The 24,475-nt window shown below is 56.4% G+C and overlaps 1 protein-coding gene across 10 annotated transcripts; it reads right to left on the bottom strand.

Moving 5' to 3' along the window:
- Positions 1–59: 59 nt before the first annotated feature.
- On the bottom strand, positions 60–23,985 carry TUBGCP6 (tubulin gamma complex associated protein 6). Of its 10 annotated transcripts, none has more exons than XM_010361228.2 (25): positions 23,148–23,985; positions 19,075–19,238; positions 14,486–14,696; positions 11,244–11,417; positions 9,866–9,987; positions 8,962–9,040; positions 8,696–8,805; positions 8,213–8,304; positions 7,976–8,115; positions 7,720–7,869; positions 6,486–6,567; positions 6,307–6,395; positions 6,118–6,233; positions 4,538–4,676; positions 4,137–4,445; positions 2,495–3,956; positions 2,223–2,266; positions 1,913–2,057; positions 1,617–1,806; positions 1,403–1,544; positions 1,061–1,255; positions 852–984; positions 560–773; positions 289–488; positions 60–199 (listed from the first exon to the last, which is right to left on the bottom strand). In XM_010361228.2, exons 1-25 carry the CDS (start codon positions 23,886–23,888, stop codon positions 108–110), a joined length of 5,535 nt encoding a protein of 1,844 aa, XP_010359530.2. In that variant the 5' UTR covers positions 23,889–23,985; the 3' UTR covers positions 60–107. The 10 variants fall into 10 exon arrangements, 8 of the variants coding, with proteins under 8 accessions (XP_010359530.2, XP_010359531.2, XP_010359533.2 ...); XM_010361229.2 differs by having other exon boundaries at positions 1,617–1,785; XM_010361231.2 differs by having other exon boundaries at positions 1,617–1,785; positions 4,137–4,208.
- Positions 23,986–24,475: the final 490 nt, after the last annotated feature.

The raw sequence follows: 24,475 nt of genomic DNA, 5'->3' as shown, positions 1-24,475 counted from the left end.
GTTCTTCTTCCCCCACCCTGCCCTGCCCTCAGCCCCCGCCCAGGAGAGAGAGAAGCAGACAGGGTCTGAGGACACCCTTTATTGTGCATGTCCCCCGCAGAGCAGCCTCAGGTGTCCTGGTAGTAGTTGTTGAAGTTGATGCGCAGCAGAAAGTCCTCCAGGTGGGGCTGGTAGCCGCGGTTCACCAGCTTGGTCACCACTAGGGACCCGCGAGCTGCTCAGGCTTCTGCCCATGGTGTGAGCCCCACCCTGCCCCCCGACAGCCCTCCCAGCCGGGGTGGACCTCACCTTTGAAGAGAAAGTGGGAGTAGTACTTGAAGGTGTTGTAGGACTGCTGCATGAGTGCAAAGTTGGGGTGCTCTGCACCCCGCGGACCCCCAGCAGGGCCCCAGGCTTGGGAAATGAGCTGGCTGCGGAATTTGAGCACAAGGCTGAAGATGCTGTGGATGACGTTCATGACAGGCGCTGCCTTCTCCGTGAGCAGGCCCCTGCGGGGAGGCAGTGCTGCTGGGTGGGCTCAACCACGACCACAGGGGGACAGCCGCTGCCCGGGCCTCACCTGAAGACGGCCTTGTGCAAGTACTCTGCATGTGCACGCTGGATCTCCTCCAGGTCGCCCACGGTGGCCAGCCTGGCCCTGAACTCACACCAGGTGACGTGCAGGATCTGGTTGGCGATGTAGCCCTGGATGACCTTCACGAAGTGCTGCATTTCGTGCTTGAACAGCTGCAGCTGGCGGAACTGCACGGAGCTGGCCATGTGGCTCAGCAGGGCTGGCAGAGGGCAGAGGGCGGAGGTGAGCGCGGCCTCAAGCCAGGGGTATGGGGCGCCGGGCTCCGGTGGGGCCTCACCTGTGCGCTTGAGGTGGAAGCAGATATCCTTGAGCGCCCACATCATGAGCTTCAGCTGCAGCAGGAAGGAGAAGACGCCACTGTACTTGCTCAGGCAGCCCTCAGTGATGACAACGTTGAGCGGCCAGTCCACCTACAGGAACGCATGGCTCAGCAGGCGTCCCACGGGCAGCCCCTGTCCCATCCCCATGGCCGGGGCTGCTGCTGACCTTGTACCTGAGCTCCAGGCAGCTCAGCACATCTGGGGCGTTGGGGGCAAACACCTCGGGCAGGTACTTGAGGGCGAGGGAGAGGTTGGAGGCGTGCGGGGTGTCCCCATGAAGGCTGCACTGCAGGGCCTTGCTCAGCACAGAGTTCAGCACCAGTGGGTTGAGCAGCTCCCCGGGTGTCTGCCCGGCCCCAAGCTGGGCAGAAAAGGGACCAGTGTCCCCAGGAGTCCCAAGCACATACCTGGCACTTGCTGGCGCCCCATGGGTCTGTGGGCCTGCAGCCAATCTCCTTTCCCACGGCCTCCCCTCTACCACTGGCCCCACTCCATGTCCGGAGGTCACCTTCTCAAAGAGCAGGTCGCTGAGGGACTGGGCGAACTCGCCGTCCTCCATCAGCAGGAAGTGCCGCAGCGCCTCGTAGTGTGCCTCCAGGTGCAGCTCCACAAAGAAGTAGTCGACGGCAGCCTTGTTCACCAAGGAGATGCTGGCAGGAGAGAGCTGGATTCAGGGTGGGCCAGGACGGGCTGGGTGGGCAGGCTGGGGTGGGGGCACTCACTGGGCGGCCAATGGTGCCATGATGGAGTGCTTCATGAGCACGGGCAGCGTCAGCAACTCGCTCAGCTGCACGGCAGTCTCATCCGCGGCAGACTGGACCTGGGGGTCCACGGGAAAGGCGAAAGCCCGGGGAAGCACGGGGCGCAAAAGGTGAGCGATGGGCGGCTCAGCTGCAGGAGATGGAGCACACACTGGGAACCGGCGGCCCAGGGCTCCACCCCCACCCACAGGAGATGGAGCAAGTGCTGGGAACCGACCAGCCCGGGGCTCCCTGCCAGGAGTAGCTGCTGCACTCACACATGGACTCGTAACTGTCCGGGTACCGCTCCAAGTGGTACTGCCCTGCCAGGCCTGCCAGGTAGGCCTGCTCACTGCCCCGAGCCTCCGCCGCCACTGCCGCCTCCTCACCAGGGCCTAGGCTGCTCTGGGCAGCTGCGTTTTCCTAACAGAACACCAGCCTCAGAACCACCTCCCCACCACACGTAGCCCCAACTCCCAGCTCAAGCCAAAGAAAGGAAAATCGCATGTGGGACCCACCCACATGATAACCTGGAGGGACAGAGCCTCCCTACCTGCTGTGGGACCCCCCAGGCTGCATCCACCTAACCTGTGAGTTCAGAGGCTCCTCAGCGTCCCCGCTCCTCCCAGGGCCTGTGTGGACACAAGTGGACAAGAGGGCGTCAGGGCCTGTGGAGGGACGGAGCAGAGCTGCCCCGGTTCAAGCAGCCCCTCCCATGTCCCCCAAACAGCAGCCCAGGTCCTGGCTGACAAGGAGGCCTGAGGGGAGCTTCACATGCCACCAACCCCACCGTCTGCCTACCTCCCAGGCTCTGTGGGTCCCACAGTCCCAATCCTGGCCACCAGCCACCCTACTCTCACCTAGTTCTTCAGAGACACTGTCTCCTGGAGTGTTGGGCAACCATGGCCAGGTGGGAGCCACGTCTGACACATTCTCCCCGATGCTGATGCTCCCCTCCCCGCAGCCTGAGCTGGGGGAGGACAGAGATGGCCCCAATTCTACAGGCAGCCGTGGCCCACAGTCCAGCACAGTGCTCTGTGCTCCCGGGCTGAGCACTGACTGGGACGTGTGGCCAGGGGGGCTCTGTTGGGGCGCGGGTGTGTTGGGCCCAGCTTCTGGTGAGACAGCCCCCAGCATCATGTGGGGCGGAGGGACGGATGCACGGGTGTTCCACCGTGGCCGGGTGGGAGCCACCTCTGACACAGACTCCCCCAAGCTGATGCTGGCGTCAGACACGTGTCCATGGATGTTCCACCGTGGCCGGGTGGGAGCCACGTCCGACACAGGCTCCCCCAAGCTGATGCTCGCATCGGACACGTGTCCATGGGCGTTCCACCGTGGCCGGGTGGAAACCACGTCCGACACAGGCTCCCCCAAGCTGATGCTGGCGTCAGACACGTGTCCATGGGCGTTCCACCGTGGCCGGGTGGGAGCCACATCCGACACGTTCTCCCCGACCCTGATGCTGGCGTCAGACACGTGCCCATGGATGTTCCACCGTGGCCGAGTGGGAGCCACCTCTGACACAGACTCCCCCAAGCTGATGCTCGCATCGGACACGTGTCCATGGGTGTTCCACCGTGGCCGGGCGGGAGCCACTTGTGACACGTTCTCCCCGACCCTGATGCTGGCGTCAGACACGTGCCTGTGGATGTTCCACTGTGGCCGGGTGAGAGCTATTTCAGAAGCACAGCCCCCTGTGGGAAGACCACCTCCTGACTCGTGCCCGAAGAGCTGCTCCGTGGGCTGGCTGCTACCCTCCTTCGGAGTGGCACGCCTGGGTGGGTGTGAGGGGGACAGAGCCACCTGTAAGGTGGAGCCACAGGCATCCAGCTTCCCACAACTGTCCTCCCACAGCTGTGGTCCGGAGCTGCCCAAGTTACACTCTGCAGCCTTCAGGGGTCCTGGTGCAGGTGAAGCGGCCGCAGCTGGCCTCAGGACAGTACTAAAGTCGTACTCCTGTGGCCTGGAAGGCTGAGTGCTGGCTGCTGCGGGTGCCTCCCCAGGAGCTGAGGGGGGCAGGTCCAAATTGATGGTCTGCAGCGCCGCCTCCAGGAGAGGGACCATGCCAGTCTGCACGGACTGCTCAGCCCCTGGGCCCACAGGTAGGAAGTCTCCAATGCTGAGGCTGTCAGAGAAGGGTCCGGCCTCCTCCGCCTGCTGCAGCCCTGTGCCACCAGCCCCCATTGCTAGAGGCTTAAGGGACTGTGGGGTCAGCAGGCCTGGCCTGTTCCGGCCATCCCAGGCAGCCAAGTGTTGCTCCGCAGGCCCAGCATCACAGCCTTGGTCTCCCTCTTGGTGCTCAGGGCCCAGAGATGTGACCTGAAACACAAGTGACATCAGACCCAGTCTAGTCTCAGGCTCCCCCAGCCCTCGAACTGTCCCCCAAGTTCAGCTGTGCAGCCATGACCGACACGAGGTACCCAGGGCTATGGGGAAACCACTAGGCCCGGCACCGCCAGCTCAGAGCTAGGGCACCGTGGGTTCCGCTCCACCGCTCACCTGGGGGTGCACGCTCAGGACATCTGGCGGCTCCTGGGGCTGGTGACCCTCAGACATTGCTTTCAGCATCTCCTGTAAATTCAAGTCAGAGGGGTGACCAGCAGAGCTGGAGTCAAGCACAGCCCCTACCACCCATGGCAACCGTGTGTACTGAACCAGACAAGGCTTGTGCTGGGCTCCACTGGGACCTTGGGCCTGCAGAAAGTACTTCAAAACCACGAGCTCCTCACCACCTGTATCTGTGCAATTTGGTGGCACGCAGGGGAGAGACAGTGCTCTGCTGCAAACACGAGAGCCACCAGCCCTCTCCTAGAAGAGCACACAGGTCTGTGTGCAGTCTCAGGAGTTCCCAGACCCCCAAAGCCCAGGGAAAGAGCTGCCATCTAAAGCCACAGAGATACCTGAACGTGTTTCTCATCTTCTAAGAGAAAACGAAGCCGTGCACTCTCCAGTCGGTGCCTCTGGATTCTCCACAGCGCCTTCTGCTCCCGACGAGCTGCCTCTGCAGAGAGCTTGCTGTAGTGGTCGACCAGCGCCTGCCTGAAGCCACACCCAGAGAGGACACGGCCACAAGTCACCCCACCTCATCCACCTGGTGCCTCTCAGGCCAGGATGGTTCCCCATAACAGAGGCCCTAGTGGGCCCTTGCCCCCCAATCTCCCCCTACCAGGGACTGATAGCTCTGGACCCTCACAGCACCTGCAGGGCAGCACCAGGCAGGCCCTTCCACCTGCGAGGCTGGGAGACCCTGGTGAGTCGGTGCCCAGCCAGGGCTCAGCAACGTCTGGTGGATGAATACCAGAATGAGATCCTGTGTGGCCTGAAGCAAGGGGGGAGCAGGAGGGCGAGGGCCCCAGGCCCATAAGACGTAAGGCCTTTTAAGCCCCTTCTACAGGTACAAAGCTGAGAACTGAAGAGTAACGCAAAAAAGCACACGAAGCAAAACCAACACAAACGCTTTATTTGCTGAACTCAAAGCCTGCCTCACTGTGCTGCATGGTTTTGAGCTTCTCACCAGCAGGCAACTGGGCTCAAACCTGAACTGGCTAGCTCTAATTTGGCTGCCACAGGCCAGAGACATAGTGTCTAGGCCTGGTTTTATCCATGTGTTAACAGGGCAGTCTCGACATACATGAACACGTACGCATGCATAAATGCATACACAGACGTGCTTGCACACAGGCACGCGCACCCCTCCACACATATCCCTCAGGGGCTCCATAAACAGATCTAAGGTTGGGATAGGAGCATCGCGTGGCGCTGAGCAGGAAGCGGCCAGCCCCTCCCACAAGAGGCTCTCTCCAAAACCCCGAACAGCCCCTGGAAGGCTCCAGCACTCCTCAGCCTAGGGACAGGCTGATGACAGCACAGGGAGACAGACTCAGGTGCTGTGTGGGACAAGCACCCTGTCTCGGCCGTGCGCGGTGGTTCCCAGCACTGTGGGAAGCCGAGGCGGGCGGATCACCTGAGGTCAGGAGTTTGAGACCAGCCTGGCCAACATGGTGAAACCCCGTCTCTACTAAAAATACAAAAAATGAGCTGGACGTGGTGGCGGGCGCCTGTAATCCCAGCTACTCGGGAGGCTGAGGCAGGAGAATGGCTTGAACCTGGGAGGCAGAGGTTACAGTGAGCTGAGATTGTGCCACTGCACTGCAGCCTGGGTGACAGAGCGAGACTCCGTTTCAAAAAAAAAAAAAAAAAAAAAAGGCCCTGTCTCAGACCAATAACAGATTTAAAAATAAGTAAGAGGGGATGTTTAGAAAGAAAATAGAGACAGGACCCCAAAACAGTACGCAGGCCTCGCCTGGACCCTAATCCATACAAACCACCCAAGACAACATGCAGGACGGCCACAGCCACTCTGGGTTCAGCATATTGGTCTTTCTACCTTAATGTTGCTTGAAGGTTTTCAAAACAAAAAGTAAAATCATCAGTAAGATTAAGCCAGCGCTACAGGGCCCCTGCCACGCGGCTGCCCTACCTCGCCTTCCTCTCCAGCTCCTCCTCCAGGGACTTCAGCCTCCTCTCCCTGTCTCGGAGCTCACGGGCGTAGCTGAAGTCATCCTCCAGCTCCTCCTGCCTGGCCGCCTGGCGTCGCTATAAAACACACAGCCTGGCCTGTGAAATCAGGACTCGCAGGCCTGACCCCGCAGGGACAGGTCCTACCCACCTCCTGGTCCTTCACAAACTGTTCTTTCAGCCTCTGAAACTGCTCGCGCTTTCGGGCGTCCAAGGCCATCCGTTCTGACATCTGCCGGTCTACATTGGGACAGTAAGAGGTGCAATGTCAGAAGGAGGCCCCAGCAAGGCCCCCCGAAACTGCAGAAGGGAGGACTTGGGGCCACTCACCACTCAGTGCACTCAGGACCCTGGATGCTGCTTCCCGGGCATGAGCAATTAATTCTTGTTTTGCAATTTCCATACGTAATTCCTGAGAAAGACAACTGGTAAACAAAGCATCCTGGCCAGGTGCAGTGGCTCATGCCTGTAATCTTGGCACTTTGGGAGGCCAAGGTGGGTAGATCACCTGAGCTTAGGAGTTTGAGACCAGCCTGGACAACATAGCAAAACTCCACCTCTACTAAAAATAAAAAAATTAGCCAAGTGTGGTGGCAGGCGCCTGTAGTATCAACTACTTGGGGGGCGGTGGTTGGGGGGAGCTGAGGCAGGAGAATCTCTTGAGCCTGGGAGGTGGAGGCTGCAGTGAGCCATGTTCGAGCCACTGCACTCCAGCCTCCTGGCCCACACAGTGAGACCCTGTCTCAAAGAAAAAAAAAACCTAATTCTCTGACCCCTCACCTAGGATGCCCAGGACACCTGTGGACTCAGGGCCAGCAGGGGAGACACATGGTCCAAGGCTTCGAGGAGGGACCAGGTGATGGCAGGACACCCCCCCCGCCACCCCCAGGCTCTCAGCAGTGGCAAAGCTGGCTCCAGGCCACGGACGGGAGCTGACCGGCTCTCACAGAGACATCTGGGGCTGAGGACCCCAGGCTGTGTGCCTACCCTGGAAGGAAACCAAGGGGCCTCAGAGAGGGGGCTTCCCTGCTCAGCCTCATAGGCCTGCCCCTACCCAGGTATCCCTGCTGCCCACCAGGCACCGGGCCAGAAACGGTGTTCCTCGGAATGGCACTGACTGTACCACCGAGCCCCTCCCAGAGGACACAGGAGAGGCGTGGCCCGTCCCTGACACACTGTCCCTTCCCAGCAGAAGGGGGACTTGCAAAGGCCATCTGAGTACAGGACCACAGCCCCTGCCGCCCTGGAGTGCAGCCAGGACTGTCTGTCCACAGCCGGCGGGCCCAGGGGAAGCCCCAGCATAGTTTCCCACGCCACCAAAACCTGGGCTTCAGGCTGAGCCACCCAGACCCAGAAGGAGAGAATAGAGCCCCTGCCTGGCATCTGGCTCCAGGATATTCGTCTCAGCTCCCCCTTGGCACCCACCCAGGCCACCGCCAGGACAGAAAATGCCAGAAGGGAGACCCCCATCTTGCACAGCCCTCATGGTCCACCCCACCAACCTGAGACCCCAGGAAGCAGAGGTGGGGCAAAGAAAGCCCCCGAGACCCGTGGTGCCACACACCTTCTCCTCCTTGCTGACGGAGCTGTGGCGGGCCACCCTCTCCATGCGCCCGACATAGACGGCACAGTCCTTTTCAATCTCCTTCAACTCCTCGAGGGAGAAAATCACCGAGATCCGGGGGACGGGGACGTCAGACCAACAGAGGTAATGCTGCCAAAGGGGATGCAGGCACAGCCACCAGCATTCAGCCCCAGCCTCAGACTCAGCCCCGGGGAAGACCGTCCTCTCCCCTCCCCATGCGTGAGCCCCTCCTCACCCGGGGGCAGCAGAGCTTCAGCAGGTTAATGGTCTTCCCGCAGACGTACACGTCGTGGGCAATGTGCTTCAGAAACACGGGAACACAGTCCTCCACCTCTTTGGAGATGAGCACGTAGCCATGTGTCCAGTACGACTTATCTAAGGTGGGGCGAACACCAGGGTGGCCGGCATGGCCGTGGCCCTGAACCCAGACCCACAGGCATGGACCCCTGCCCCGCAACCAGCTGCCACCTACCTCGGAAGCTGAGGTACTCGTGGTTCACCTGAATCATGAACTCGCCATAAGCGTCTCTGAACACCCCGCTGTACACCCAGTCATGGATGAACCTGCAATAGGGGAGCAGCAGGGGTAGGCATGGTCAGCAGAGAGATGGGTGGGGCCAGCAGTGAGGGGCGGGGTGGGGGCATGGCTGTAAGGGGTGGGGTGGGGCGTGGCTGTCAGTAAGGGTCGGGGTGGGGCGTAGCTGTAAGGGGCGGGGTGGGGTGTGGCTGTCAGCAAGGGGCGGGGTGGGATGGAGTAGGGGCAGGGTAGGCGGTGTGGAGTGGGGTTGGGGTGGGGGGTTGGGGGCTCCTGCCCAGGCCACCTATCCTGCCCTCTCCTTCCTGTGTGATCCCCACGTTCAGCAGGTGTCTGACAAGGGACTGCTCTCAAATGTCTGCCGGGTGGGAGTGCGTGCCCGCCTAGCCCACTGCCCACCACCCACCACCCACCGCCCACCGGGTGTAGGGCTCGCAGCTGGTCTTCAGCAGGGACAGCAGCACAGGGTAGTGCTCGTTGCTGCAGTTGTGCAGCGCCTCCTGGTAGAGGTAGGACAGCAGCTTCACACCCTGCAGAGCGCAAAGGGGGTGGGGAGGCAGCTCAGTGCACCCAGCGCTGGGAGTCAGACGCAGCCCTGCCGCCAGCAGCCCCCCAGGGACACGCTCAGTCGCCCCCTTTCCTGGAACCCGCCAGGCTGACACACTCGGCAGGGACGCACAACTCACGGTGGGAAACGCAGCCCTGGGGCCTCCTCCGCAGGTGCCTGGGAGCACAGCACCAACGCCACAGAGCTCGGCCAGGTACCTAGACCCAGAGGCAGGATCAGACCAGATGACCGGGCTCAGGGTCCCCAGGCCTGGATCAGATCATGAGCAAAATCTCCATGTATCTTCATGCTCCCTGGAGCAACTGACTTCAGATGCAGGCTTTGAAAACCACATGCACCCCAACGACCCAGAAATGGGCTCCCTGCAGGACTTGTGCCCAGCCCTGGGCCTCTGCACTGTCCACACAGACCCACTGAAGTACCCACACCAAACAGGCCCCTCCCTCCCAGGTTCTGGCCAACACACGAATCACCCTGATCCTCCCACTTCTGGGGAATGCACCTGAGAGCCCCTCCCATCCACACACTGGCACCAAGCACCTGCCACAACTCGCGCCTTCACAGCCCAGGCTCCCCTGCCCCACGGTGTCTCAGCCCTTGGGTCTCCTCAGGCCTGCCACATTCTGCTCCTCTGCCTGGAAGGTCACCTCTCCCACTGCTCCCAAAGCCCAACTTCTCACTCTTCCTTCTCCGACGGCACTTGCCAATAGCTCCCCAGCCTGGTTGCTCACTAACCAGCTTGTGTGTACCAGAAGCCACATCCCTAGGGACCCTGTGTGCCAATTAGGAGCCATCGGGCCTGGAGGGCCTGGATGGGGCCAGCTGTGGTGGGCCCACGGCAGACACACCCACTCAGTGCCCAGCACCTGGTGAACTCGGCCAGCCAAGGGCCATCCAGTCACCTGCTGAGGGCTGTTCCCACAGGCCCTCCTTGCCAGGAAGCAGAGCAAACCCTCCATCACCCAGCAAGCCCCATGCCGCTCCTGCAAAGTCCCCTGCTCAGTCGCCATGCTGAGGCTCACCTGAGCTGCCGGCCCAGTTTCTTGAAGAGAAAACCAATGGTGAGGAGGCTCAGGGTGGGCGAAGTGGAAAGGACGCAGGCCCGGTAATACTGCAGGTACCTCCTCAGGCCACTGGTGAAGGCCTGTGGGCAAAGAGCCTGAGAGGAGGGCGGCCAGGCACATGGACGCAGCTGTGACCAGGGCCTGAGGGGCACCAGTGCTGGGCACAGCGCTTTGTTTCCTGCCTCAGCTCTGGGCTCCATTTCCAAGCAATGGGCCTCTGTGAGCCACATCCCGCCACTGGACCAGGTGGAAATGTGGCCCGTCCACAAGAAGCCAGAAGCTGTGGCCCCCCACCAACCCTTCTCATCTGAGACCAGCTGCCCCAGGGGCGTGGCATAGGGGTTGAGGGGTGAGGGGGGAAATGGCGGCTGCACTCTGTGCACAGACACTAGTGCTGTGAGGGCTGCGTCTGCTCGGACCACAGCGGCCTCAGTGGCACCAGCGTCCTGGGCAACGCCACAGCAGCAGGCCCTGCAAGTCACGCCAAGACAGGCGCACCCTGGACCAATCTCAGTCCCCCCACCCCAGAACCCGCCTGGCCACGCCTGGCAGATGAGCGGGAACCACAGTCCAGCCCTTCTCAGTGTCCCTGCTCTGACCCCTTCTCCACCATCTCCAGCCCTCAAGTGCCCCAGGGCTAAGCCTCTGCCTAGAAGCTCTTCCCGCCCCATGCAGCTCCCACCATGCCCACCTCCACAGCCCGTCTAAAACCTAAACCTCACCACATCACCCCACCCTACAGCCCCTGCTGTGACAGCAACAGTCGAAGGAGGCTGCGCCGCCTGGCTCTTCCAGTGCTCTCTGCCCACCTTCCCCAACACCCTCCTCTCAGTCCCCCAAATGACCCATCATCCGCCTGCCTATTCTCTCCCAATCAAGGTGCACCCTCTGTCCCATGGGTCTCTACTCAGCGATATGAGCCAGCTTCAAGACTCACCAAAAAGCGGCTTCTGGAGCCAGACTTGGCTCAGAACGCCCAGCAATGTAAATTCACCCAACACGAGGGCCGGGCAGTATCAGTTATCCGCAATGTGCCACTGGGGAGCAGGCAGCAAGAGCCCCACTCACGCCTTTCCTGCCCTGCATGCCCCGAATGCTGGCTGCACCTGCCTCCCACACACCCCAGGGCCCACACACATCTGCCCCAGGTTTCCAGTGAGGTAAAACATCTTCACTGACCCATCCCTCAAGAGCCACTATCGGGTTTCAGATGTTAGCAAGGAAAGAAAAGGTTTAGACTCTCTGGTCCTGCAGAAGGACTTCTGAGATTCTCTTTTCCAGGTCGTGGGCACCGTTCTCACAAAGGTGTGTGACAGTCCTGAGGCAGAGGCCATACCTGGAACACGAGGCCTTTGCTGTACGAAGAGTCCAGGACAGGTTGCAGAGAGAAGTGACTCAGGCGTGTGTAGCAGGTCCCATACTCGGCCACCTCCGAGAGCAGGCTGCTGATGCTCTCGGGAGACGCTCCTGACACGTGGACACCCCGCTTCACCACAAAGGCCTGGGCCGGCTGCACAGGGGCAGAGGACACCGGTCAGAGGCCAGGCACCCAGACCCCCAGTAAGGTGCCATCTCCCTCCACCCTTGCACCCAACTCCACACCACCTAGAGTGCCCCAGGACCCAAAAGCAAATGCCCAGAAGGCTACACTGAGGGACAAAAACACACACACCAAACAAGGCACCAATTCTCACCACACTGAAAAATGCATGTTTAAAATGCCAAGTGTAGAAAAGGGTAGGAAAAAACAGAACACCTTCCACAGGACCCAAGGACACAGACAGCTCCTGGGCAGAAGCTGTACAACATGTTTGCCGTGAGACCCGCTCATTCAACTCTTTGGGATGAAATAGTGGAAACGATGGAAGATGCACAAAGACTTGCCACAGCACATTCCCCACAATGTGTTTATAACCAGAATGGAGGCCCCCAGTAGAGGGCTCATGACAACCCAACGAATGGGTGCAGCAGAAGCCAGGAGGGAGGTTACAGCTGCAAATACCCACGTTAGAAAGGAAAAGAGATATCCCACATTACAAGGAAACAAAATACTAAATCACAACAGCACTGTGTATATCCTAAAGAGATATTTTAAAAAGAGCTGTTAGGCCAAGCACAGTGGCTCACACCTATAATCCCAGCACTTTGGGAGGCTGAGGCAGGAGGATTACTTGAGCCCAGGAGTCTGAGACCAGCCTGGGCAACATAGCGAGACCCCCATCTCTACAAAAATTTTAAAAGTTAGGCCAGGCATGGTGGCTCACGCCTGTAATCCCAGCACTTCAGGAGGCCGAGGCGGGTGGATCACTTCAGGTCAGGAGTTCATCATGAGCCTGGCCAACATGGCAAAGCCCCGTCTCTACCAAAAACACAAAAATTAGCCAGGCATGGTGGTGTGCACCTGTAGTCCCAGCTACTTAGGAGGCTGAGGCAAGAGAATCGTTGAACGCGGGAGGCGGACGTTGCAGTGAGCTGAGATCGCGCCACTGCACTCCAGCCTGGGCAACAGAGACTCCGTCTCAAAAAAAAAAAAAAAAAAACAGACTTATCTCTAGGCTGGGTGTGGTGGCTCTTGCCTCTAATTCTAGCACTTTGGGAGGCCAAGGCTGGCGCATCACAAGGTCAGGAGATCGAGACCATCCTGGCTAACACGGTGAAATCCCGTCTCTACTAAAAATACAAAAAATTAGCCGGGCGTGGTGGCGGGCGCCTGTAGTCCCAGCTACTCGGGAGGCTGAGGCAGGAGAACGGCATGAACCCGGGAGGCGGAGCCTGCAGTGAGCCAAGATCGCGCCACTGCACTCCAGCCCGGGTGACAGAGCAAGACTCCATCTCAAAAAAAATTAAAAAATTAAAAAAAATTTAAAAAAAAAGATGACTATGAAAGAGAAAAAAATCAAATTACTAAAATCAGAAATGAAAAATAGGGGCCAGGCATGGTGGCTCACACCTGTAATCCCAGGACTTTGGGAGGCTGAGGTAGGGAGATCACTTGAGCCCAGGAGTTCAAGACCAGCCTGGACAACACGGCAAGACCCCATCTCTACAAACATTTTAAAAATGAGCTGGCTGGGCCGTGTGTGGTGGCTCACGCCTATAATCCTAGCACTTTGGGAGGCCGAGGTGGGTCGATCACTTGAGGTCAGGAGTCCGAGACCAGCCTGGGCAACATGGTGAAACCCCGTCTCTACTAAAAATACAAAAATTAGCCGGCCATGGTGGCGTGCACCTGTAATCCCAGCTACTCGGGAGGCTGAGGCAGGAGAATTGCTTGAACCTGGGAGGCGGAATTTGCAGTGAGCCGAGACCATGCCATTACACTTCCAGACTGGGCAGCAGAGCGAGACCCTGTCTCAAAAAAAAAAAAAAAGAAAAAATGAGCTGAGTGTGGTGGCACATGCCTGTAGTCCCAGCTACATAGGAGGCTAAGGTGGGAGGACTGAGATGCAGGCCAGGAGGTCGAGGCTACTGTGAGCTGTGACGGTGCCACTGCACTCCAGCATGGGTGAAAGAGTGAGACCCTGTCTCAAAAAACAAGAGAAGGAGTCAGGGTTGGTGCCACACAATAAGGCTATCCCCACAACAGACAAGATGAGCCGCAAGAACGGTGTTGAGACCAGGCGCCGGCAGCAGCTGGAGCTTGCTGGTGAGCACTTTTCTGGGGCAGTCACTGGCTGTGCTTCTAGTCCATTCTGAAGTCTAAGAATGGCCACCATAAAAGAACATTTTTTTTTTTTTTTTGAGACGGAGTCTCGCTCTGTCGCCCAGGCTGGAGTGCAGTGGCCGGATCTCAGCTCACTGCAAGCTCCGCCTCCCGGGTTCACGCCATTCTCCTGCCTCAGCCTCCCGAGTGGCTGGGACTACAGGCGCCCGCCACCACGCCCGGCTAATTTTTTCTATTTTTAGTAGAGACAGGGTTTCACCGTGTTAGCCAGGATGGTCTCGATCTCCTGACCTCGTGATCCGCCCGCCTCGGCCTCCCAAAGTGCTGGGATTACAGGCGTGAGCCATCGCGCCCGGCTAGAACATTTAAGACCAAAGAAGGAGATAAGCACTTAAATGAAAAAGCTGCAGAACAAGATTTCCTATTTCTGAATAAATCCATTTACTCCTTCAGTGCCCAGCCAGAGGGCTGGCTAAACTGCAGCTGGTGCCAGAACCAGCAAGTCCCGGACCCATCCCGGATGACACCGCGGCCCAGTGAGAAGAGCAGCGCAGGCCTCAATCTTGGGACGCTCTCGGCAGGCAGGTGCTCCTCCCGAGCGATGGGGAGGCTCGGAAGGCGCCTGGCACTTCTCCAAGATGGAAATGGAAATGGGGGAAGGGACATTTCCCATCGTTTCGCCGACAGCAATAAACATGTTATTTCTCTGCAGTTTTTTAAAAGAATGTTAACACTTTTTAGAACCAAAATGGGATGACGCTGGCTATCATCACTGGTGGCCCTTGAAGATGGCCTTCCCTGCCACTCCCCACTCCCTGCACTGGGGCTTGTTCTGCCCTGTAAAGGGCTGGGCAGTGCCTGGTGGAGAGGGGGCCAGCCCCACGCCGCTGTGGCTGGGAGTGAGCAGCTCTCACCTGGCAGAGGGAAAACGTGGCAGACACGACCCCAATCAAGACGTTCAGCACATCTTTCACCAGCTCACACTCCTTCACCAGCACGGGCTGCGCGGCCTGTAGGACGCCCCCAGCAAGCAGCTGAAGCTCCCCTTGGCGGAGCCTGCAGAACTTGTCGAAAGCGTCCCTTCCCGCCTCTGTCAAGTAAGGCTCCTCTCTGTGGCCAGGGGGGCTGCGAGGGGGGCAGAAGAGAGGCCATGAGCAGATGTGATGACCCGCACCTCAGCACCAGCATGCTTTCTCTCGGGAATGGGCACGAACAGAAGAACGAAAGTGATTCAAAACAATAAACTCTAAGAAACGCAGCCACGTACAAATGCCAACCACCACCCAGCCTTTTGTGGATGATACTGCTGTGAACACCAGTACAATCAATTCTATCAGGACAACTCACTGTGGAAATGTGTCCAGGGCACCTGCCTGGGGTCCTGGGCATGGCCGGGGGTATCCGAATGGCCCAGCCCTGGAAGAGCACCCCAGGCCACGCCAGTGGCCCTTAGGGTGGTGACTCATAAAGTATTCTTCTGTTAGAAACAAAACAAGGTTTGTACACCCATGTCCACAGCAGCGTCCACAACCCTGTTCACGGCAGCATCCACACACATCCACGGCAGCATCATCGACAACTGTCCACAGCAGCATCCACACCCAGGTCCATGGCAGCAGCATCCACACCCCCTGTCCTCGGCAGCATCCACACCCATCCACGGCAGCATCATTCAAACCCCTGTCCACGGCAGTATCCACACCCTGGTCCATGGCAGCATCCACACCTGTTCACAGCAGCATCACACACACCCCGGTCCGCAGCAGCATCATCCACACCCGTTCACGACAGCAGCATCCACACCCCTGTCCAGGGCAGCATCCATGCCCAGGTCCATGAAAGCATCCACATGCCCGTCTACAGCAACATCATCCACAATGGCCAGGGGTAGAGGAGCCTGAGCACCCAGCAGAAGAGGATAAATACAGGTGGCCCATGCAGACCCCTACCCATCATTCAGCCTTAAAAAGGAAGGCAGCTCAGACACATGCTCCAGAAGGGACGGCGCTCAAGGACGCCACATGGAGTGCAATGAGCCATCACAAAACACTGACTCCACTTACATGAGGTCCCTACAGTGGCCAAAATCCTAGAGACAGAAAGTGGAGGCCGGGCGCGGTGGCTCACACCTGTAATCTCAACACTTTGGGAGATCAAGAAACACAGATCACGAGGTCAGGAGTTCAAGACCAGCCTGGCCCACATAGTGAAACCCTGATTCTATTAAAAACACGAAAACTAGCCAGGCGTGGTGGTGGGCGCCTGTAATCCCAGCTACTCGAGAGGCTGAGGCAGGAGAATGGCTTGAACCCAGGAGGTGGAGGTTGCAGTGAGCCAAGATCGTGCCACTGCACTCCAGCCTGGGCAACAGAGAAAGACTCAGTCTCAGAAAAAAAAAAAAAAAAAAAAAGTGGAGTGAATGGGAAGCTGTTTAATGGGTTCAGAGTTTCCTGCAGATTTGCTGTGCAGCAGTGAAAATACACACAGCTTTACAAAGCAGTACAACTGGTTAAGACGGTAAAAACATTATATAAATTTTACTACCCCACCTCAAAAAAACTGTAAGAGATGGATACAGAAAAAAAATTCACAAATTTTCTTTTTTTTTTTTTGAGATGGAGTTTGAGACCAGCGTGACCAACATGGGGAAACCCCATCTCTACTAAAAATACAAAACTAGCCAGGCGTTGTGGCACATGCCTGTAATTCCAGCACTTTGGGAGGCCAAGACGGGTGGATCACGAGGTCAGGAGATTGAGACCATCCTAGGTAACATGGTGAAACCCCGTCTCTACTAAAAATACAAAAAAGTTAGTGAGCCGAGATCATGCCACTGCACTCCAGCCTGGTAAACAGAGCGAGACTCTGTCTCAAAAAAAAAAAAAAGAAAGAAAAAGAAAGAGAGAGAGGGAGAAAGAAAGGAGAGAGGGAAAGGGAGGGAGAGAGAGAGAGAAAGGAGAGGGAGGGAGGGAGGGAGGGAGGGAGGGAGGAAGGAAGGAAGGAGAAACATTGATTTTTTTTTTTTTTTTGAGACGGAGTCTCGCTCTGTCACCCAGGCTGGAGTGCTGTGGCCGGATCTCAGCTCACTGCAAGCTCCGCCTCCCGGGTTCACGCCATTCTCCTGTCTCAGCCTCCCGAGTAGCTGGGACTACAGGTGCCGCCACGTCGCCCGGCTAGGTTTTTGTATTTTTAGTAGAGACGGGGTTTCACCGTGTTAGCCAGGATGGTCTTGATCTCCTGACCTCGTGATCCGCCCGTCTCGGCCTCCCAAAGTGCTGGGATTACAGGCTTGAGCCACCGCGCCCGGCGAAACATTGATTTATGAGGGAGAGTTTGGGGGACCTAGTTTGTTTAGGATGAAAGGAGTTGCCTAATTATGGTGAGCTGAAGAATGTTCCAGGTGACGGGAACCTGGTGTTGGAAGGTTCTGAGTTTTTACAAATATTAACCAAGGATGGTGGTGGATGACTGTAATCCCATCTACTCAGGAGGCTGAGAGAGGGAGAATTACTTGAACCCAGGAGGCAGAGCTTGCAGTGAGCTGGAGATGGTGCCACCGCACTCTAGCCTGGGCAACAGAGTGAGACTCCACCTCAAATAAATAAATAAATACCAAAAAAAGAGAAAATAAATACTAGTAGCAGACACGTACAGAATAAAGCAATAACTTGTAGGGCCAGTTTTTAAACATGTGAGGGAGTGGCAGAGAGCAGGACCATGAGATTTGCTGTGACTGATGCACCAGCAGGAAGTGACACAGCAGGAAGGTCCTGGCAGTCAGGATAAGGCCACACCACTGTGCTGGGAGGCAGGCAGAGAGTCACCCTGCAGGAATCTTCATGATGTCAGGAAAGCATGCCTGCCCGGGGCAAATGCTCCTGTCCAGGCTGCAACAGCCCAGGCACTGCATCCCAGAGCACTCAGCTCCCGGCCAGCCCTGACTCTTGTCACCCAACACTCCCCAAACCGGTACCCACAGGATCACCAGTGGACTGGATGTGAACAGGGCATTCCATGGCCAAACATTTGGGGAAATACGTATTCTTTTTCTTTTTTTTGAGACAGTCTCACTCTGTCGCCCAGGTTAGAGTGCAGGGGTGCAATCTCGGCTCACTGCAAACTCTGGCTCCCAGGTTCAAACAATTCTTGTGCCTCAATCTCCTGAGTAGCTGGGATTACATATGCCACCATGTCCAGCTAATTTATATATATATATATACACACACACATATATATACACACACATATATACACATACATACATATATACATGCATATATATATATACACACACATACATATATATATATATACATATTGTTTTTTGAGACGGAGTCTCACTCAGTCGCCCAGGCTGGAGTGCAGTGGCGCAATCTCGGCTCACTGTAAGCTCCGCTTCCCGGGTTCACGCCATTCTCCTGCCTCAGCCTCCCGAGTAGCTGGGACTACAGGCACCCGCCACCATGCCCAGCTAATTTTTTGTATTTTTAGTAGAGACGGGGTTTCACTGTGTTGGCCAGGCCAGTCTCAAAATCCTGACTTCAAGTGATCTGCCCACCTCAGCCTCCCAAAGTGCTGGGATCACAGCCGTGAGCCACCACGCCTGGCCAAAATGCATATTCTCTATCTGGGTTCTGGCAGTTATCAAAAGATACCACCACATTAAAGAATCTGAGGGGTCCTGAGTGCAGAGACCTCTGGACCCAGATGAGCCAAGGAGTGAGTGGCTACTGCATCCAGAGAGCAAGCTGCTGGCACCAGTCAGGAAAAAGCTGCTGCAGCTGGAGCTTCTCATCGCCCAGACTGCCACTCCCAACTCCTCCAGACACGGATAGAAAAGGCTCCTTCATCAGCACCCTGTGCCCAGTGAGCATTTCCTCCTGGCACTAACCACACAGCCTGCCAGGCAGCTCTCAGGCACCTCTGACTGGTGGTAAGGACATAACTTAGCTGCCCCGACTGCTCTGCCCGGCAGGTGTGATCTGGTTACCGGGTGGGGAGATGAGGCCTCCTTAAAGGCTGTTAGTGGCCGGGCGCGGTGGCTCAAGCCTGTAATCCCAGCACTTTGGGAGGCTGAGACGGGCGGATCACGAGGTCAGATCGAGGCCATCCTGGCTAACACAGTGAAACCCCATCTCTACTAAAGAAATACAAAAAACTAGCCGGGCGTGGTGGTGGGTGCCTGTAGTCCCAGCTACTCGGGCGGCTGAGGCAGGAGAATGGCACGAACCCGGGAGGCAGAGCTCGCAGTGAGCTGAGATCAGGCCACTGCACTCTAGCCTGGGTGACAGAGCGAGACTCCGTCTCAAAAAAAAAAAAAAGGGCTGTTAGCGTTTTCCCCTCTGCATCTCTCTTAACTCCCAGGACTCAGTCAATTTGGGACACCAGCTTAGGTTCCTAACTCACACAACTGCCTGGGACAATGCCCCCCACACACCCCACCCAAGGCCACGCTCATGCAGGGGTAAGGGCACTGCATGCCAAGGCAAAGAAGGGCACACACCAGCCAACTCGCTCCCAGCACCTCCGCTTGCTGGCCTCATAGGTGAGTGCGGCTTCCCACAGGTCCACGTCTGGGGTCATGCTGGGCTCAGACTGGGAATCAGGAGTCAGGTTGGACGCTGACTGGAATCCTTCGTCTTCCCACTGATCCACATTCGGTGGGACCTGGAGACACAAGGAAGGCCAAACCACCACTCATTCCTCTGTCCACTTTCATCCAAGGGCAAGGAGAATTCCATGAACTTTATCTACCTAGTTCCATTGACTTGTTAGAGGCAAAGACCTACCAAAACGTTTCTTCTGTTTTTCTCAAGCACATGTGTACCATACAATGTTTTCCCCCATGAGCCATTTAAGGAATTAAACAAAGTAATTTGTCAAGGCTGCCAATTTCCAATTCCGTGTAACACATAAGCCTCAGTGGAACTTACAGTGAAACTTTTTGAGATGCCTCTGACCTGGAAATTCCATTGTGGGGAACCCCGAATAAAAAAAGTCACACTAAACATTAAAAAATTACTGTACACCGGGGCCAAGCACGGTGGCTCACATCTGTAACCCCAGCACTATGGGAGGCTGAGGCGGGTGGATCAGCTGAGGTCAGGAGTTTGAGACCAGCCTGGCCAGCATGGTGAAACCCCATCTCTACCAAAAATATAAAAATTGGCCGGGCATGGTGGCGGGCACCTGTGGTCCCAGCTACTTAGGAGGCTGAGGCAGGAGAATTGCTTGAACCCAGGAAGCGGAGGTTGCAGTGAGCCGAGACTGCGCCACTGCACTCCAGTCTGGGCAACAGAGCAAGACTGCGGGGAGCAAGCCACCCAGGTGCCCAGGCGAGAGACCGAGGGCACATGCTGTTCCAGTATAATAAAGAAAATATATAAAATAAGAATTGTAGGCCAGGCGCGGTGGCTCACACCTGTAATCCCAGCACTTTGGGAGTCCAAGGCAGGCGGATCACGAGGTCAGGAGATCAAGACCACAGTGAAACCCCGTCTCTACTAAAAATACAAAACATTAGCCGAGTGTGGTGGCGGCGCCTGTAGTCCCAGCTGCTGAGGAGGCTGAGGCAGGAGAATGGCGTGAACCCGGGAGGCGGAGCTTGCAGTGAGCCGAGATCGCGCCACTGCACTCCAGCCTGGGCGAGAACGAGACTCCGTCTCAAAAAAAAGAAAAAAACAAAAGAAGAACAGTTATACTAGATATAAATCATAGATATGATTATATATGAACATTAATCATTAGTTTTTAGCAATTACTCTTTATCCCAACATTATAATAATCCTCACTCCATAATTATAACTTAGGAGAAACCAGGCCATACAGAGACAGAAGCTGAAGGCACACGGTGAGAAGTGACCAAACCAAGAGCCTTCTGTTATGCCCGGCAGGGCCACTAGAGGGCTCCTCGGTCTAGCGGGAACGCCAGCGCCTGGGAAGACGCCCGTTACCTAGCGATAGCGTCAATGTCAAGAAAAAGCACTGGCTACTTGGGGTGGGGGGGAGTTAGAGAAGACTCTGCTCCACCGCCTCTTGTGGAGGGCCAGACATCAGTCAGGCCCGCCCGCAGGTATCCGGAGGCCTAAATGTCTCCCTGCGATGCTGTGCTTCAGTGGTCACGCTCCTGGTTCGCTTTCATGTTCCATCCTGTACGCCTGGCTCTGCCTTCTAGATAGCAGTAGCAGATTTACTGAAAGTACTAAAAGTCTCTGAAATGCAGAAACAATGGCGTAAGCTGTCTCCTCTCTCTCTCTTTCTGCCTCTACTGCCAAACAGGGAAGGGCCCCCTGTCCAGTGGACGGACACGTGACCCACATGACATGACCTGTCACTGGAGATGGCTCACGCTCCTTACCCTGCCCCCTTGTCTTGTATCCAATAAATAACAGCACAGCCTGGCATTCGGGGCCACCACCAGTCTCCGCGTCTTGGTGGTAGTGGTCCCCGGGGCCCAGCTGTTTTTTCTTTTATCTCTTTGTCTTCTGCCTTTATTTCTACAATCTCTTGTCTCCGCACATGGGGAGAAAAACCCACAGACCCCGTAGGGCTGGTCCCTACACAAGACTCCATCTCGAAAAAAAAAAAAAAAAAAAAAAAATCAGGCCAGGCTCACGCCTGATAATCCCAGCACTTTGGGAGGCTAAGGTGGGTGGATCACGAGGTCAGGAGATTGAGACCATCCTGGCTAACACAGTGAAACCCCGTCTGTACTAAAAACACAAAAAATTAGCCAGGCGTGGTGGCGGGCGCCTGTAGTCCCAGCTACTCGGGAGGCTGAGGTGGGAGAATGGCGTGAACTTGGGAGGCGGAGCTTGCAGTGAGCCAAGATGGTGCCACCGCACTCCAGCCTGGGCAACAGAGCGAGATTCTGTCTCAAAAAAAAAAAAAAAAAATCAAATCAAATCAAATTTTAAAAAAATACAAATATAAAAAATACAAAAATTAGCTGGGTGTGGTGGCACACTCCTGGAGTCCCAGATACTCAGGAGGCTGAGGCAGGAGAATCACTTGAACCCAGGAGATGGAGGTTGCAGTGAGCTGAGATCACACCATCGTACTCCTGCCTGGGCAATAGAGCAAGACTTGTCTCAAAAACAAAAAATAAAACTGCTGTACACCAAAGACATTTGCTGTAGCGTCATATATGTTTATAAATCATCTAGCTATCTCATAGGAATAGAATGACTAGTAACAATGTATCCTTTTGGCAACACTGATAAAGCAATAAAATACAAAACTCATATGAGCTACACAGGACCACGGGAAAGCCTCAGGCAACAGACAGCAAAAGCATATCCAATTGCACACATCACAAAACGTGAACGCTTTTGCCACATGTGGCTACTGAGCACTTGAAATGTGGCTTGTGGGGCTGAGGAACTGAATTTTTTGTTTTAATTAACTTATATTTAAATGGCAGCTCTAGAAGGCAGAGGAGGCTTAATGACATGTCCCGTTAGGTAAAGATGAAAAGCAGCGCGTTGCTTTGGCTGGCAGGTGGGCAGCACTGTCCCTGCAGAGGAAGGTGGGCACTAGTAAGTCCACTCCAGTGGCCCCACCCCACAATGCATCCACCAGACTATCCCCCCTTTTACCATGACAAAAGGAAGGTCACTGGGCCAGGTGCAGTGACCTTAATTCCAGCACTTTGGGAGGCCAAGGCGGGTGGATCATCCGAGGTCAGGAGTTGGAGACCAGCCTGGCCAACATGGTGAAACCCCGTCTCTACTAAAAATACAAAAATTAGTTGGGCATGGTGGCTCACACCTGTAATCCCAGCACTTTGGGAGACCGAGGCAGGGCGATCACGAGATCAGGAGTTTGAGACCAGCCTAGGCAGCATGGTGAAACCCCGTCTCTACTAAAAATACAAAAATTGGCCGGGCGCGGTGGCTCAAGCCTGTAATCCCAGCACTTTGGGAGGCCAAGACGGGCGGATCACGAGGTCAGGAGATCGAGACCATCCTGGCTAACACAGTGAAACCCCGTCTTTACTAAAAAAATACAAAAAACTAGCCGGGCGTGGTGGCGGGCACCTGTAGTCCCAGCTACTCGGGAGGCTGAGGCAGGAGAATGTCATGAACCCGGGAGGCGGAGCTTGCAGTGAGCTGAGATCCGGCCACTGCACTCTAGCCTGGGCGACAGAGCGAGACTCCGTCTCAAAAAAAAAAAAAAAAAAAAAAAAAATTAGCTGGGCATGGTGGCGTGCGCCTGAATCCCAGCTACGCGGGAGGCTGAGGTAGGAGAATCACTTGACCCTGGGAGGTGGAGGTTACAGTGAGCCAAGATCGCGCCACTGCTCTCTAGCCTGGGCAACACAGCATGACTCCATCTCCAAAAAAAAAAAAAAATTAGCCGGGTGTGGAGACAGGTGACTGTAATTCCAGCTACTCGGGAGGCTGAGGTACGAGAATTTTTTGAGCCCAGGAGGTGGAGGTTGCGGTGAGCCAAGATCACGCCACTGCACTCCAGCCTGAGTGACAGAGTGAGACCCCGTCTCAAAAAAAAAAAAGATCACAGAAAGCATTTTCCAAACCCCAAGAAAGATGAAAGAGGAAAAACCAAACATTCTACCTTAATGGCCAGCCCAGACAGGTCTGCATTGTCTGGCACAGGGGGCAGGCCCAGTCGGACGTCCATGTCGTAAGTGCGGCTGTGCACAAGGGCCCCGAAGAGCGAGACACGGGTGTCTCTCTCAAACCTGTCACCACAAGGGTCACCAAATGAGAAGAGCCCGACGGTGGGTAGGCCGGTGCCTGGAGCAGCCTCCATAACCTGAAGTGTTTCCTGGATCATGCTGTGACACAAACACTCTTCTCTGGAGATCAGAGACTGAACGTCCGTCTCAAACACACTCAGGTGGTCGCAATCATAGCCGCTATACGGAACGTTTCTCCCCACGTGCTTGTTGTTGAGGAAGTAGTCTCGATTTCTCCGCAGAAGTTGAGGGGGACCACTCCCTGCCAGCTGAACCAGGAGGTCCAAAACAGACCCCACCTCCAAAAGCGGACAGCAAGGGGCTGCTTCAAGCTCCTCCACAAGCTCCTCCAGACGGTCGGCCTCGGGGCCCCGGCCACCCACTCTCAAGTCAAAGGACAACATGAGGATCTTGTTTCTCGCTGGTAGTTTTGACATGTCAAGCTGCAGCTGTTGAGTCTCATCTTGAAAAAGATTTGTGAACAGCGCACTGTAGGCCACCTTCTTGAGGTTCCGCTTTGCCGTCTTCCGGTTCACACTGCGCTGGCCCAGGTGAGTCTTGGCAGCCGGCAGGAGGGCCTCACACAGGTCGTCGAACAGCTGCGTGATGCTGGCCATGCCCCCTCTCAGCTCCGGGCCCCCGGCGTGTGGGAAAACACCTCACCCGGGCTTCACTCACGCTGCGGAAAACGGAGTGAGAGAGGGTCTGAAGGGGCTGAATGACAGGCGGCCTCTCCAACGCCGAAGCTCAGAACTGGTATTTTTTAAAGGAGGTTTTGCGGTTGCTCTACTCAGAGTAAACACGCCCTGTCCTCCCCAGCCCAAGCACGCTGCCCGGCGCCCGGCAGCCCACCAGAAGCCAGCTCGGCCTTTCTTCCAATTCAGTAGCCCTCAACCTTTAGGGAGTCCCAGAACCATGGCAAACCCGAAGAACGAAACGCGCACCCGCGCAGTACAGTGCACGAACTCGGCTTTGCCCCGTTCTTCAGGCCCCACGAGAGGAGAGACGACCAGGAGAGGGTGCCACTCCGAGACTCGTGGGCAGCGGAGAGTCTGGGGGCGTAACCCAGTCGTGGGCAGTGGGTCCTGGGTTCTGGCCTGCACGTCCACCCGTTCTCCAGGCGTCACCTGTGGAAAGAGCCCACGGCTCCCGCTCCCACCGCCTCCGTCGCGTCACAGCAACGCGAGCATGAAAAGCGCTAGGG

This window comes from Rhinopithecus roxellana, chromosome 13 (genome assembly GCF_007565055.1).
Source record: "Rhinopithecus roxellana isolate Shanxi Qingling chromosome 13, ASM756505v1, whole genome shotgun sequence".
Lineage (NCBI taxonomy): Eukaryota > Metazoa > Chordata > Mammalia > Primates > Cercopithecidae > Rhinopithecus > Rhinopithecus roxellana.
This window is presented reverse-complemented; position numbering and strand designations above follow the sequence as displayed.

Bases quoted from the DNA above. Each gene is read 5' to 3' on its own strand.
- TUBGCP6 (XM_010361224.2), bottom strand. From the start codon at position 23,888: ATGGCCAGCATCACGCAGCTGTTCGACGACCTGTGTGAGGCCCTCCTG. The intron at 14,697-19,074 runs GTGTGTGCCCTT...CCCCCCTCGCAG, and splicing joins TGCTGGGAGCGAGTTGGCTG to CCCCCCTGGCCACAGAGAGG. The intron at 4,446-4,537 runs GTATCTCTGTGG...GTGCTCTTCTAG, and splicing joins AAGATGAGAAACACGTTCAG to GAGAGGGCTGGTGGCTCTCG.